Raw genomic sequence first — 15483 nt, 5'->3', positions numbered from 1 at the left:
TGTCTATGTCTTGAAATTAAGCTTTAATAGCTTACTAATTTAAAGAATTTATAGCTTAGTCTTGCTTTCTTTTCTTTCTTCTTCTTTTTCTCATGGGGGAATCGGTTCCCCCCCTGGGGTATCGATTCCCCTCAAGCAATCTGGAATTTCATATACGATGAGGGGGTATCGGTTCCCCCCTGGGGGTACCGATTCCCCTCTAGCATTCTGGAAATTCATTTCGTTGAGGGGGTATCGGTTCCCCTTGAATGGGTACCGATTCCCCTAACCCAGAAATCCTATTTTTAGCCCGAAAATCATCTCATTTCAACTCAAACATACATATTTCAATCCCTTTAATACTCTTAGCTCTCATACACTTACTTAAACTAATTATTATCCATTAAATACCTCTAAAACCTAGAAATCTAATTCTCCATGTAGAATTTAAGAATCCAACCCAAATTCCAATATGTTCTAATTTGAATTCTAACACCTCATACTTCTTAGTTAGCTTCTTGACAAGTCAAAAATCTGATTTAAACATCAAAAACTCATCCATATCAAAATTTCATCTAAAAACTCATTTTCCAAATCATTCTCTAAATCACTTATCTTGTTGTTTTAATGTCATATAAGCTTTCCTTTAGTTTATATAACATCCAAGCTTTCATTTCCAATCTTAAAAATCAAAGAAACTACCATGTTCAGTTTCTTACCTTTAATTGCAAGCCCACGTTTGGAGAAGGAAGAGAAGAAATAAGAAAGAAGGAATGAGAGTATTCTGGAACCTAATACTCCACGTGGTTCTCATATATCCCCATAAAATTTTATTTTAATTAAAATTTCCTTACAAATGACCATTTGGTCCCTACCTCCATCTCATATTTACTAACCATACTTTTAAACTATATAATTATTCTACTTTAATCACCAAATGTTGAAACTTTGCAAATTAATCACTCACCCGACATGAAGGATGTTACACAAAAACCTACCTTTGAAACTCTAACACCGCTTTAGACTCTCGGCCTTTCAACCCATACAAACCTGGTCACCATTCAACGCCCAGAACTTTCTCCTATGCGCCTACACTTTAAAACCAAGTAGAGGAGACTTTAACCGAGACCTTACACCACCCTTCCATCTCTACTTAGATTTAAACTCAAAACCGAGCCTCATACGCAATCAAACCCCTACTCCGACGACATTGTAATCTCTAAGAAAGGACCTTAATCACTATCACTCACTTACTTCGACTACACACATACCCGAAGGTAAACCCAACCGCTCTCACTTCTATTTTGAGTTTCGTACTTATTTTAAAAGCTATTAAAACAAATATAAAAAAATGTAACTGTAAATAGTCATAAAAAGAAAATCTTACAGGAATTAAATTTTGAATCTGTTTTGTATCGCTTTTGAAAAAAAGGTAGGGTAAATCTCCGTTATATTGCTTGCTCTTTGAACACCGGCGATGGAATATTATTTACACCGTTTTCATATTTGCTTTGCTCTATAAAAAAAACAAATCTAAAGGACTCCCTCTTTTTTTTTGTCTCCTCTCCTTCAAAATGCTCCTGTGTAATCTATTATGTCCCCCCCCCACCTTTTTGTGTTCCCCTTCCGTATATATAAAAAAACTGCTAAAAACCAACATTAACCTCTCTATTTTCCTCTGCAATCAACTGTCGTCCATTGGGCTTGAATTGGGCCCGCAACTGGTTCAAGGTCGGGTTAGGTTGTGATTGCTTTGAGTCTGCTTCGACTCAGCCCCGGATAAAAACGAGCATCTACACAATAAATATTGGCATTTAACATAAATATAATATAAAACATAATTTAATTTGATATAAATACATTCTCGAAAAAATATTTTGTAAAATTAAAAAAACCCTGAATTATATATAAAAAAGAAATTAATGATGATAAATCATAGTGACAGCCATTTATAAATTACAATTGGATTGGAAAAAAAACCAATTAAAAAGGCCAAAAAAGAAATATCCTTAGAAAAGGCCGAACCAAAAGGATAAAAGAGATGAGGTGTATTTAACTTACAGATTGGGTCTTTGACTTATACAGGCAAAAGGGTTTTCAACATCATCATTCAACAATATTACCACTTTGTGTAGTGTTATTATTCTCTTCGCAAAGGTTGGTCTGCAACCCGCTCGGAACAATCGTCAGAGGAGACCACTGATCCGGCACCATGAGAAAATAAGCAGTCATGGCTTTCCTGAACCGTTTCTTGTATTGTTGGGGCGATATCACTGTAGGCGACGTGTTTCTAGGTCCCCCGAGGATGCCTGAGGTCTTCACCCATGTTTCAAGGTGCTTGTCCCATGTGTATTGCCTCATGAAATCGATTATTCCAAGAATAAGCTCGTCTTTTTCCTCGTCCATGCCAACTAGTAACGAGTAGTCCATTACGTCGATTAACTGTTGAGAAACGTATATGTAAACCGTTAGGAAAAATAAGCATTCAACTCCAACTACTTGAACAGAATGAACATTATTGAACCCGTAACATATAACATCCTATGTTTCGTATACTTTCATTTCATTTCCCGGCTAGGTCAAAGGATGAGAAAGTGTGTCTCGGAAATAGCAAAAAGGTGAAGAGCTCATCATCATTCAATTGTAAATAAAACAACACAAGTGACGCCGTTTTCAGACAGTCGACACTGGACTCCGTTACCCACTATTTTCTCAGATAATTACGAAAATACATGCTACACCACCAGAAATAAGGTTTTCCTTCCCGGGAGTTTATAAGAAGAACCAACATTGTAGAAACAAAAGGAAAAAGTCAAATTGCAACTTACAGCAAGAAAGTTAGTGTCGTTCCAGACTGCCCTCTCCAACAACCGTTTTGCCTTGCTTCCAACAAAAATCGGAGAAGTCGGCATTGCTTCAATCAAGTTCTGGTCCAGGAGAACTTTGTTGCTGCCACTTGTATCAGGATTATACCTAGATCGAGAAGATCCTTTGAGGTCATAAAGCCTTGTAATGTTACGCCTGAAGAGAATATTTTCCATCACCAAGACGTCCATTTTCGACTCCTTCCCTCCTTTAAGATGCTCTGATGAAACCTTCAAAACAATGACACCATAAGAATATTGAACTAAAAATCATGGTAAATGCATCAGAAAAATAAGAAAAGCCTAATTTAGGTGTGGAGCTCCGATTCAGTGAAAACTAAAAAATAATGAAGAACAGAAAACATCTTCTCTGCATGATATGCATGTAAGCTGCTCATTTCCGGCTTTAAAACATAAGCATATCAACTTTCAAGTTATATAAATAATTACATCAGTAATACTTATAATACCTGATATATGCCCAATATCTTTGCCAGGCAAGTTGGGCTTCTTGTATTAATTGATTCAGACAAATATTTAAAATAAGCTGGTCCAAACTGGAAAAATGATTCTAGTTCTGTCTTTGTAACTTGTTTGATGATAAATCGATCGTCTAACGTTTTTGCAAAAAAGACATTGCTCTTGCCACCCTGGGCACCCCACTTCTTACAACGACTGAGAGACCGTACAAAATCCATCTCAGAAGGGCAGCATGTCCTCCTCAAGCTCTCAAACCGCTTCGCATAATAACAAGTTACGGAATACTTCACCTTCCCAAGGGGACCATCATCTGTAAAAGAAACTCTAGCATGCGAATCTTTTATATACAAGAGAGGGTCAGAAACCAGGGAGCCTGACCCAGACAAAGACAGGATACTATCATCACCAGATCCAAAACTTCTGCAAGTATCAGATGATACGTCACTAAAAGAATTAAGTGAGAGTAGGTTTACTGAATCAAAAAGTGACGATGAAATTGCAGAATCTGCAACATCTTTTGGTCTCTCCGACTCGGAAATCAGTGAATGATAATCTGATGAGACAAGTGCATATGCTATAATACTAGTGGGCTCATCATCATAAACAGCTACTACTGTGTCATTAACACCAAGAGGAAGCAACAGCCTCGCACCACTTTGTCTTTCCAACTCCATAAATGAAGATACATAGACTGGACTGCGCTCATTGATACTGAGCTTTCGAGGATTGAGTGAAGAATTCTTGTTATATGAGCTGTAGAAATTTGGAAATGGCATGCTTTCCCAGCTCATTGACTTCTCCAAGCTTTCAAGTTTCTTAGTAGGCAAAGCAGGCTGAGGAGATCGTGTCACTTCCACTTCACCATGATCACTAGAAAGAATTCCCAGATCCGAACTTACTGCAGCTGACACATCCACCAACACTGAGCCAGGAACAGAGTAACCATTCTCCTTAGAGATTATGGTAGCAGGGTGACTTTCCCCACTCCAAGCTGCCTCAAGGGTCTCAGATAAATTTTCCCTATTTGTCAATTCCCCTTCTGACTGAGCCCTTTGCACAGCTGTTCCAGATTCAAGAGAATCAGATTTGTTACTGGTATTTGTACAAGAAAGAGAAGGTTCAGCCTCCTTCCTGTTATTAAAGACCCTGTCCATGCCCTTTTCTGGGTGATCTCCATCTGATTTGTCAAATTGACCAGTATTGCCTCTTTGATTTATTCTTATGTTAGGCCTGGTCTCAACTGCAGCAGAGTTCAAACTACTTAAGGCTTTACTTGGCTTGGGACTGACATTAATCTCAAGAAGCTTCTCGACAGAACTTTCAGGCTTCAACCCAAGCTTAGGGATGGAACTGCTCGTAACTTCCTGGATATTAGTGCTAATTGAACTATATGCATGTATCAGCCGTTGGTCCCAAACATAAGACAAAAAGAGTATTTGCCTCCGCAACTTATTAATCAGAAGAATGTCAATAAAAGGTTGGCCAGCTTTCGCATCCTTACAAAGCGCTTCCCGTAAAGATTCCTAAGGGAACGGTAAACAGATTAAAAACCAGGCTAATATCATGCTGTTTTTATGCATAAAAATAAATAAATAACATGGGGTTAAACTTCTGAACAGGTTGGTGTATGAATAAATTAGTAAAATCTGACAGCCATTGTTGCTCATAAGGGAAGGGGAGAGGGTACAGATGGTGCATTTAAAAGCAACTACCTGAAATTCTTCTCTATCCTTATGCAGCATTGCTTCCAATTCCTTAATACAGGTGCTTCTTTCAGGTGTCTTTATGCCACCATCTTGGGACCCTGGGCCCGATAGGTTCACTGAGACCTTTCGAAGAGCATTGTGCATTTCAGTAAATAGGAATTTTGCCCTGTTACTCACCTGAAAAATAACATTAATGATGTTGTAGGCGTTCCTTGATTCAAGAATAGATTTATGAACTAGAACAGGGATTTATGATATTCAAACCTCATTTGCTTCACATCGTATCCACTCCTGATTATCATAATTAAATTCCAGTTTGGAAGGTGGAAGATAAACAGAATGAACATCAATGGAGGCATATCGAAAACAAGCAACCATTCTCCCGAAACTGCACATGTTAAGACTATATGATCAGAGGATATCAGTAAACAACCAATATGCTTCATTTGATCATATCTAAACACCTTTTTTTTTAATTTACTGTCCATACCACCAATCAAACTACCTTGTCCATCCCCTTCATGGCCAAATAATCTCCTTATCCAGAAGGGACTAGCAGGTTTCGGGAGTTTGCCTTAGGACTTTGGCAATCAAGCTCTTTATTTTAAGCAAACAATCACTCCAAGTTCAGGTTGTTTCCAAACATAGAAACCTCACACATATGTGTATAGATGTATATACCCTTATCGGTGCTCAACTACATAATGATCTTGTCTTCCTGATCAATCTTTTAGACCAATAAACTACACTGTGTACAAATAGCAATATAGCAACAAGGAGACTCAAGAACCAATACAGGCACATAAATGTAGCCAGGCTACCTAGCTGAGTCCACTGATGAGTGACAAATTTCAGAAACCAACTTATGCCAAACATCTATATTCCAAACTTCCAAACAGAGCACAATCACATAATTCAAAGAGTATATATTGATTCTTTAGGAATTAAGTCTTTTTGAGAAAATAACATACACGGCTGGAATTATGTGACATGTATATTTTATTTTTGGAAATAAGTCGACACATTTTCCTTATCGCAAAAGTAAGATACACCACTAATAGGCACTTGTGTATGTACATATGAACATACATCTGGAGTTGGGTGATTTGTGTTGCACTAGGCCTAGGGACTTTTACACTCGGTATGTAAACGTAAACGGCAAGAGGATCAAATAAATCAGCCACCTTCTCTTTGGTTAAAGTGTAGCTCATGTCTTTTGACCATGTGCTTCAGAAATACATGGTTAACTAAAAAAACATAGCTAACTCATGTCTTTTGACCATGTGCTTCAGAAATACATAGTTAACTCAAAAAAGAAAACACTTATGAACAACATTCAGTCAATGGTTCACAGAGAAAACAAATTGATTGCTTGTAGATTAATCATATAAACAGACTAAAGAGATGAAAAAGACCACTCTTCAATAAGTGCCATCTCTGTAGTGCTCACTCCATTCAGAACAGTAATATTTATTATTTGATATATGTAGTACTTCTTATTTCTTACATAAAAACTTACCCGTAAAATCGAAGACAATCTCTGTGAAGGGAATGACCGCAGCTTGCAACTCTGCTAGCAGCTGCATGGCTAGAAAAGCTCAGCTCCAAAAATTTCCCAAAGGATAAACCCCAAGCAGCATCAGACATTACAACTCTTCGAGTGGCTGGAGGAAACCCACTGATCCGAGGGCATCTCAAGCACCTATGCCACATCCAAATCTTTCCTTCCCGCTCTCCAGGTAAAGGAAGCTCTGATAGTTTCTTAACAGATATCGTCAGGCTACCTTGTCTATGAGTATAGCAGTGAACATGTGCCTCAGATGGCATCTCACATGAACGACAATGGAAGCTCTGATAAGAAGAATCTTATGTTGTAGCAATGAGAAACAGAGGGGGATAAGTTTTGGGCATGAAATAACAACAATAACAATTACCTGATCAAACAGATGATCTCTTAAAAACCGCCCCAAAGGCTTATCAAAGCTCCCATAGTATTTGATTCGAAAGAGAAGGGATCGTTCACACATAGAGCCCTTCCACACACAACGTGTTGATAAAGACACCAAAATGCTCTGGTGGTCTGAAGGTGATAGAGGAAACTCTTCCTTAGAGGACCCCACCTCTTCATTGTTGTTGCCAGTCTCTTGTTTCGAGCATGCCAACTCTGGGCCACCTAGATGATTTGCAGCCATTATGTTGCCATCAGTCTGACTACTACCACCAGGTCCACTGCCTTGCTCTGATGCTTCTGATAATCTTTGACAAAGAGAAATAAACTGGTCACCCATAACAGCTTCTCCATTGCTAGCTGTTTCGGTTCGAAGAGATTCTTTAGGATTCACTCCATCAACCTGTCTACATGCATGATTTAGGGAAGAAACATTGTTACAAGAATAGATATTCTCCCTCAAAGCAGACAGTGAGTTCAAGGAAGCAATAGCTTCAACATTGTTTGGGGCAGATTCCTTGAGCGTAGTCTGAGAATGAGGACCTTTTGACAAGCACAATGAACTAGCCCCTGTAGGTTTGCAAGGGGGCTCAAAGTTGGCAGATGATGGGCTATCTGAGTTAACAACTTCGTTGGATTTCTGCAATTCATTTCTAGGTTGAGAAGCCATGGGCTTCCCAGAGGATGGGATGGTAAAACCAGGTATGATGGAAATAGACCTGTCAATACTTGATGGTTTATTGGGTAAGGCAACATTTATAGGAGACTTTAAAGGGAGCTCTGGAAGTGCAGCACCTTCATCAGCTAGGAATGATGTCTCAAGAGCCAAGTGATAAGCTGCGAAAACTCCATATTGGACAACATGTTTTACCTTTTTCAATTCATCTCCGCTGGCACCATTGAGCATAATCTGAAACGAAGTAAGCATTGGACCAATCTTAGAACCAAACATCTTTATCTAGGAAAATATATTACAAAAAACAAGAAATGTACTTTCTGGGCATAAATGACCACCATGGTCACTATATGTATCTAAGCATCCCAACAGCTGCAAACTAATCTGGTTACAAACAGCAATAAATTTAATCCAGGAATTGTGCATTACAAGGAGCACCGGAAAGGTATGTTAAGGTGGCAGAATGATGGATAAATGGCAGATGGGTTCTTCCACCTGCAAGCTATAGGACCATGAAAACAGTATCAGATGGTCCGAGCTTCCCTTTTTCATAATATGAGAAGTTAATTTATCACTGATAGTACAGAGCCTGAGGGTGGTTAAAATGCAGAGCAAAGTTCTTTCGTGGTAAAAGATTTTTAAATGAAAAGCAAGTTATCCCCCAGAAAACATTGATGCTTGCTTTAAAGCGTGGACTGCAAAAGAGAGATCATAGAAAAAATAATGCATGATAGGAGGAAGAAAGTAGGTTATGGTCAGATGAAGCTAACTACATCAGCTCTTTCACAGATTGCAGTAACTCTAGGTAGGTTTGGCGAGAATATATAATGCATCATGGTGGAGAAAAGAAGTTATGGTCAGATGAAGATAGCTACATCAGCTTTCCACATATTGTGGTTACTTCAGATAGATTTGGCTAAGTATTCTACAAAAAGGCATGTCAGTTGCCAAGTCTAAAGCTAGCATGGGAGTTAACTGGAAGATTGAATCTTACAGTAATATGATTGTAGAGCTCCATAGTACTACTCAAGCTCCATAGTACTACTTAGGCTACAACTGTGTATACAACATGGATGGAATGAAACACCTGTGTTTCTTCTGCCTCTATTTCGGTGTTTGTTAATGGTTCACCTACTTAGGAATTCAATATTAGCAAAGGGCTGAGACAAGGGTACAGTCTATCCCCTCTCCTGTTCAATTTAGTGGGGGAATTATTAAATCTTATGTTGATTAAGGCTGTTAATATAGGTATGTTTCAAGGGTTCAGTATTGGTAGGATTGGTAATTCCTTTCAGTTGTCACACCTACAGTTTGCAGATGATTTAATCCTTTTTTGCAGAGATACTCCAATGCAAATTCTAAATATTAGGAGAGTATTGAGGGTTTTCGGTGCTATGTCTGGGTTACAATTAAACTTGTCTAAGTGTTCATTATTTGGGGTTAATATGGAAGCTGACAGAGTTAAAGATTGGGCTATGAAAGCGAGCTGTGGAGTGGGGTCTTTTCCAATGTCTTATCTTGGTTTACCAATTGGAACTAGGAAAAATTCAGAGGGTATGTGGGAACCGGTTGTCCAGAATTTTAATAAGAGATTAGCTGGGTGGAAAGCTAAATCGCTGTCGCTGGCGGGCAAACTTGTTTTGGTTAAATCCATATTATCGTCCTTGCCAATCTTTTTTCTATCTATTTTCAAGATCCCTCTAAAAGTGACTCAGAAGTTGAACTCGTTGATGGCTAACTTCCTTTGGGGTGAAGATCTTGATAAAAAACGAATTCACTGGGTGAATTGGAAATCGGGTGAATTGGAAATCGGTTAGTAAACCAATCGAAGAGGGTGGTCTGGGAATTCTTGACTTAAGGTTGATTAATAGGGTCCTACTTGGGAAATGGGTTTGGAAATTTGCTACTGAAAAATATAGTGTGTGGAAGAATATGATTTGTTGCAAAAACAACGTTAGCAGTATGTCTCTTTCAATTTCAAATGCGGCTTCACCTTTAGACTCTTGGATATGGAGAGGTATCCTCAGTAACTATGCTAAGAATGATCAGATTGGTGATTGTTTGAGACAGAATTCAAAGATGAATTTGGGAAATGGTCGGTCGATTACTTTTTGGAGTGATGTTTGGATTACTAATCTTCCTTTAAAAAACCATTTCCCCAGAATATTTGCTTTGTCGACGAATAAATGGGGGATGGTTCCTGAGTTTGGGGAGTATGAAGATGATGTCTGGGTTTGGAACATTCAACTTAGAAGAAATTTGTGTGATTGGGAATTAGACCAGTGGATCACTTTAATGTCATTGATCGACAAAATTTCGCTGGAACGATCTGTGGATGACTTCATGGGATGGTCAGGAAAGGGGGATGGCATGTTTTCGGTCAAATCCTGTAGACAGTCGTTACAAGGTAGGTCGGAAGAGAGTTATGAGTGGAAGAAGTGGGTTTGGGATGGATTGGCACTTCCTAGAGTACAAACTTTTATATGGCAGATCTGTCATAAAAAATTAGCAGTTAAAGTGGAATTGAAGAAAAGAGGGATTCAGATTTCGGATGTTTTGTGTCCATTATGTCTTTCTCAGGATGAGTCTATTGCACACCTATTCCTATCGTGCACTGTTGCCTCGGATTTGTGGAGCAAATTCCTAAGGTTATGGAATATCTCTTCGGTGTTGCCTCAAGACCCTTCTGCTATTCTGTGCTCGTGGTCGAACCTATGTCATAATTTACTTATTTGGAGGTTTATTCCGGCTGTCATCTTCTGGTCTATTTGGAAGGCAAGAAATTTGGTTGTTTTTGAAAACGGCAAGTGTGACTCTAATGTTCTGTTCTTTATCACTAAATTTAGATTGGCAAAATGGTTCTTAGCTAAATACCCTGGGGTTCGGATTCAGACCGACCTTCTAATAGGGGATCCTACGCGGGCTGATAAACTCCTCCATAGTACAATTACTAAGAAGGTTATTGGCTGGACTCCTCCACCATCGGATATGTTCAAACTTAATGTTGATGGGGCAGTGACAGGAGATGGGATGCAGGGTGGTATTGGTGGTGTTTTGAGAGACTCCTTTAGTTGCTCTTTAGCTAATTTTTCTTCTGCAGTAGGGTCGGGTCTCCCTATAGTGACTGAACTGAAAGCTATTAAGAATGGATTGGTTTTTTTCTTTTCTTCCAATTGGGCTAACAAGGGTAGACTTATTTTGGAAAGTGATACCAAATGTGCAGTGGAATGGATTTTAAAGCTACAACCTGCTCCTACTTTTTTCAGTGTTTTGGTGGAGGAAATTGGAGTTCTTGTTACTGCTAAGGGCGTCGTTCTTAGATGGCTTCCTAGGAGTTGCAATATAGAGGCCGACAGGTTAGCTAAGCAGGGGATCGGTTGAGTGTTGCAGGCTTTCTGTTGAGTCTGATGACCTAGCTGAGGATGGGTTAGGCTAAGGGGTCTTTGTTTCCCAACGCTATTTGTATTAATGTCCTGTTTTATTATCGAGGGTTAGAGTGTTATGTATATCTTATGTTATTCAGGGCTAGAATGTATTGTGTATCTTATGTAATTCTGGTCTATTAATAAATTGAGGTACTCTTTTCCTCCCTCAATTAGTTGCCACTTTTCAAGAGTCAACTATGAGGGAGGTTTTTAATGAGACCTCCTATTCCTATAAAAAAAAAGATTTGCATATATCCATATGAACTTAAAAGGCAGGGTTAAACTACTGGACTTAGGTCAAAAATGGTAAATGAATGTATTGCTCACTATTTTTATAGAACCTGGTGCCTTTAATTAAGTTTAGCGAAAAGTTATTTTAGACTTCTTTTAGTTTCAATTAACAGGTGCATAGTGCAGAGAATATGGTGTCATTAATGCATCATCAATTACCGAGAAAAACATGAATAAAAGATATCTTATGTAAAATATATAAACAACAAACCTACTTTTCATGCAAAGGTTTATACGACAATCTTACTAAGATCACAACTTCTAGAGGAAATTTTCCAAAACACAAACAGATTTTTGTATCTCAGCACTAAGGCATGATATTTGTGCCATGTATAATGAAAGGACTTACAGTATAACCTAGAGGCTTAGGGCAATCCTCAAAAAACATTAGAGTCTTTGTCGCTGTCTTCCCACCATGACCAGCACTCCCATGTTCCTCAAGACATTTCTCCACACGGAATACATCGCAATACCCGAGTTTCGGTGATGTCAGATGATCAATGGATGGAACTATTTGAGCACCAGTGCAGCGGGCTATACGCTCTAAGAGTGGCCTCTTAATATTGAGAACAAGTGATATATCTTTGGAAAGAAGGTACTCTTGTGCATACCGTGACACAGATTTTTCCACCAAAAGAACATTAGGTTGATGTGCATCAATTTTAGCAACTGCCATCTTCAAATGGTCCATTTCCTGAAAAGGAGGGTAAGCTTGTAATATATATGCAGTACCTTTAACAGCTTCATATTACCAGTATCAGATACCTAAGGTTAAGTAACAAACCAAAACCGAAGGGAAAAGCTAAAATTACAAACCTGCTGTAACAACGTATCAAAACTTGACAAGCGGTTAGAAATACGCTGATATTCCAAAGCTCCTTCAAGGATAAGAAAACGAGGTCTATCTATTTTTGATGTCATTCGACGATGAGCCACATTTTTCTTACAAACAACTCCTTTAACCACAGCACTAAATGTTATTTGATAATAAAAAATCAGAATCACATCTACATAATTAAATGGTAGATAGAAAGAATAACCACATAACAATCAAAAAGTCTTGAAACCAATAATAGGATCAATTACTAACAAGAAAAGTAATTTGTATGATTGATCAGCCAACTGCCACATGCAGAGAATTATGTATTAACTGTTCTAAAGTTACTCGAACAGGTGAAGTTGCATTCTTCTAGCACAACAATTAACAAATATTCAAATTGAGTTCAGTTATATTACCTTTCATGGCGACACCCAGAAGCTATGCATTTAACTTTGACATACCCTCCAGGATCCATTCCTCCTCCCTTGCTTGTATCTGGCTTCAGAAGTGTTGCAGCTTCCCATGACAAAGATGTGATTATATCCAACCAACTCTCTCTACCATCCTCATCATCCACATGGACGCTTTCAACCTGCAAAAGCTGAGATACCAAAGCCCTAAAATGTCCTTCCACCACATTTTTAATGGCTTGTCTGTGTTCCTCACCGGACTTAATTCTACTACGATACTCCCCACTGCCAAAGCTATTTGAAGGGAGTAAATATCCCCACTCCCCTGTAGCACCCTCATCATCATCATCAAGTAGAGTAGCTTCTCTTTCGTCCTCTTCATCTTCAGGTTCTGGAAGGAGCCACAATAGCCCATTGTTCTCAAAATCGAGAGGCTCGGCATCTGTCTCATCCACATCATAAGCAGGAGCTTCATCCTGATCAGCATTCTCATGTTCATTTACTTCCTCAATTTTCTTGATTCCATCTACACTTTGTATACTGAAATTCTCAGCTAATGGTGAACCCTTCAAAGGGTTTGAATCAAAATCCTCTCCATCATGATGCACTTTATACACACAGCCAATTTCGTCAATATTGATAGCACTAGAATACTCCTCAGCATGAGCATAAGGCCTTGATTCTGAATCCACATCATAAGCAGGAGCTTCATCCTGATCAGCATTCTCATGTTCATTTACTTCCTCAATTTTCTTGATTCCATCTACACTTTGTATACTGAAATTCTCAGCTAATGGTGAACCCTTCAAAGGGTTTGAATCAAAATCCTCTCCATCATGATGCACTTTATACACACAGCCAATTTCGTCAATATTGATAGCACTAGAATACTCCTCAGCATGAGCATAAGGCCTTGATTCTGAATCCGAATGATATGCACCATAATCATCATCTTCTTCATCACTCCTGAAACCAACAGTTAAGTAATAAGTACCAGTGCATAGCTCAAAATCATCATTTATTAATAAATAAATAAAGCACGAGAACTTAACATTATGTGTTCCAGTCAAGGCAGGTTGTGTTATTTAAACATGAATTGACAAGGTAACACAAAAACAACAAGCAAACAAGTTCATGTAAGCGTAATCTAAATCATGAAGGATGCATTGCTCAAACCCTTGACCCTCACCCCTCTCAACAAGCATTGGAGAAAAAACATATGCGAAGGCATGTCAAATTACAGGTTGGATAGGTAAAACACTTTCTTCCGACTCAAAAATATGTTAGAAAGGGGGGAGGTACCTGTTACCGCAAAAGCCGAAATGGTTTGAAGAAGAATCAATTGTAGCTGAACTTGGATTTGTAATCATCCCAGATGTCTCATTGTTTTGTTCAGTGGGTGCATTCATCTGGGAAGATTCACGAGGACTGAGACTTGAATTAAAGTTCACACGGTGATATGGTCCAGTTGAATTTGGAGTAGAACTGACAGTGCTGCTGCTGCTATTACAGGTGCAGCAGGACTTGGAACTGACCAAGCTTGTTACAGATGGTGACGGACTGAGACCAGGACTAGGCGCCTTGACCTCGTTATCAACAGCTGCTATCCCCTCCTCCCACTGCTTGAAGCAATAATTGCATACTCTAATCCTTTCCCAATCTTCACGACCAGTCCTTGGCTCATCCGATGGGGCAGGAATCGAGTTTGCGGTACACTTGGCACAGAAAACGGCACAGAAAACTCGGCCACAAATTCGACAATGATGCCTACGATTAAATACAGTAAACTGAGAATCACACTCGTAGCATACTCTACAACTCTGATCGGGCATCCAAAAATCCCTTGACACATTCGGCGGCTCAATTCTCCTAAGTATCCACGACCTAACTATCTCAACAAGTTCAGATAGTTTGTTATCCGGGGTACCCATCGACAACTATCCCATCCAATCCCAGTCATCATAATTCATTCATTTTCCACCCTCACAATCACAAGCACAGGAGTCTACTATCCCGAATACCTAACCATATCAAACCAATGAAAAGCAAAACAAATAAAAGAGTTTGGACCATAACCAATACTATAAAAGTGTATAAATCTAACTGAAAATGGGGGACAACTTGATTGAAGACGAGGTTACAAAGAAAACAAATTTAGCATGATTGATCAACTAAATTTCAATTACATGAAAAGCAAAACACTAGTTATACATTTCCAAAATAAAATATTAACAAAATTAAAATATGAAATACTAGCACTTCAAATTCCACTACTCTTAAAACTTGTAAAACTGACCGAAATGGGGGAACAACTTGATTGCAAGCAACGTTACTGATAAAACAAATTAACAGGTTTGATCAACTAATTTGCAATTACATGAAAAGCGTGACACTAGTAACACATCTCCACATGAAAATATAAACAAAATTAAATTACCTGAAATCCTGGCACTCAAATTCCAATATCCACGAGCCCTAGCACAATCTCTTGCTTCCTTTTCCCTCTTTTTCAGTTATAGCGGTAACTTCTCTTCACTGCCCAATCCAACAAACAACGAAATTCAACAATTAATAAACTGACACTATAAACTCTAACAAATCAACTAATCAGCTAGCTCTCAGTGAGACTATATATATATATGATCGGATGAAAAGTTCAATCGGATCTTCCAGCAACCAAAATCTCATAAATAAAATTCAATTAACGCGTTAAGTAGTTCCATAACAAGAGAAATTACATTGAAACTGCAGAAAGAGAATAATCGAAAACAAGAGCCGTTCGCCGCCAGACTTTAATTTCGCTGCAGAATATGACGGCAGTGACGAAGATTAAATGAAAAGTATGACTTAAATAATTTTTCCAAGAAATAATAAATTTCAAAAA

At 38.5% G+C, this 15483-nt stretch overlaps 1 protein-coding gene across 3 annotated transcripts; it reads right to left on the bottom strand.

The window, feature by feature from the left end:
• Window positions 1-1547: 1547 nt before the first annotated feature.
• LOC120150110 (1-phosphatidylinositol-3-phosphate 5-kinase FAB1A-like) lies at window positions 1548-15389 on the bottom strand. 3 transcript variants are annotated; one of them, XM_039162831.1, is made up of 14 exons: window positions 15338-15389; window positions 15037-15134; window positions 13902-14620; window positions 12606-13565; window positions 12186-12339; window positions 11719-12063; window positions 6964-7887; window positions 6549-6880; window positions 5294-5417; window positions 5036-5206; window positions 3314-4846; window positions 2808-3074; window positions 2041-2421; window positions 1548-1772 (listed from the first exon to the last, which is right to left on the bottom strand). In XM_039162831.1, exons 3-13 carry the CDS (start codon window positions 14528-14530, stop codon window positions 2086-2088), a joined length of 5775 nt encoding a protein of 1924 aa, XP_039018762.1. In that variant the 5' UTR covers window positions 14531-14620; window positions 15037-15134; window positions 15338-15389; the 3' UTR covers window positions 1548-1772; window positions 2041-2085. The 3 variants fall into 3 exon arrangements, with proteins under 3 accessions (XP_039018762.1, XP_039018763.1, XP_039018761.1); XM_039162832.1 differs by lacking the exon at window positions 1548-1772 and having other exon boundaries at window positions 2013-2421; window positions 12606-13092; window positions 13330-13565; window positions 15338-15388; XM_039162830.1 differs by lacking the exon at window positions 1548-1772 and having other exon boundaries at window positions 2013-2421.
• Between the last annotated feature and the right edge of the window lie 94 nt (window positions 15390-15483).

Source organism: Hibiscus syriacus, unplaced genomic scaffold, assembly GCF_006381635.1.
Source record: "Hibiscus syriacus cultivar Baekdansim isolate YM2019G1 unplaced genomic scaffold, ASM638163v2 tig00111013_pilon, whole genome shotgun sequence".
NCBI lineage: Eukaryota > Viridiplantae > Streptophyta > Magnoliopsida > Malvales > Malvaceae > Hibiscus > Hibiscus syriacus.
Note: the sequence above shows the minus strand (reverse complement) of the source record. Positions and strands in the feature narration are given on the sequence as shown.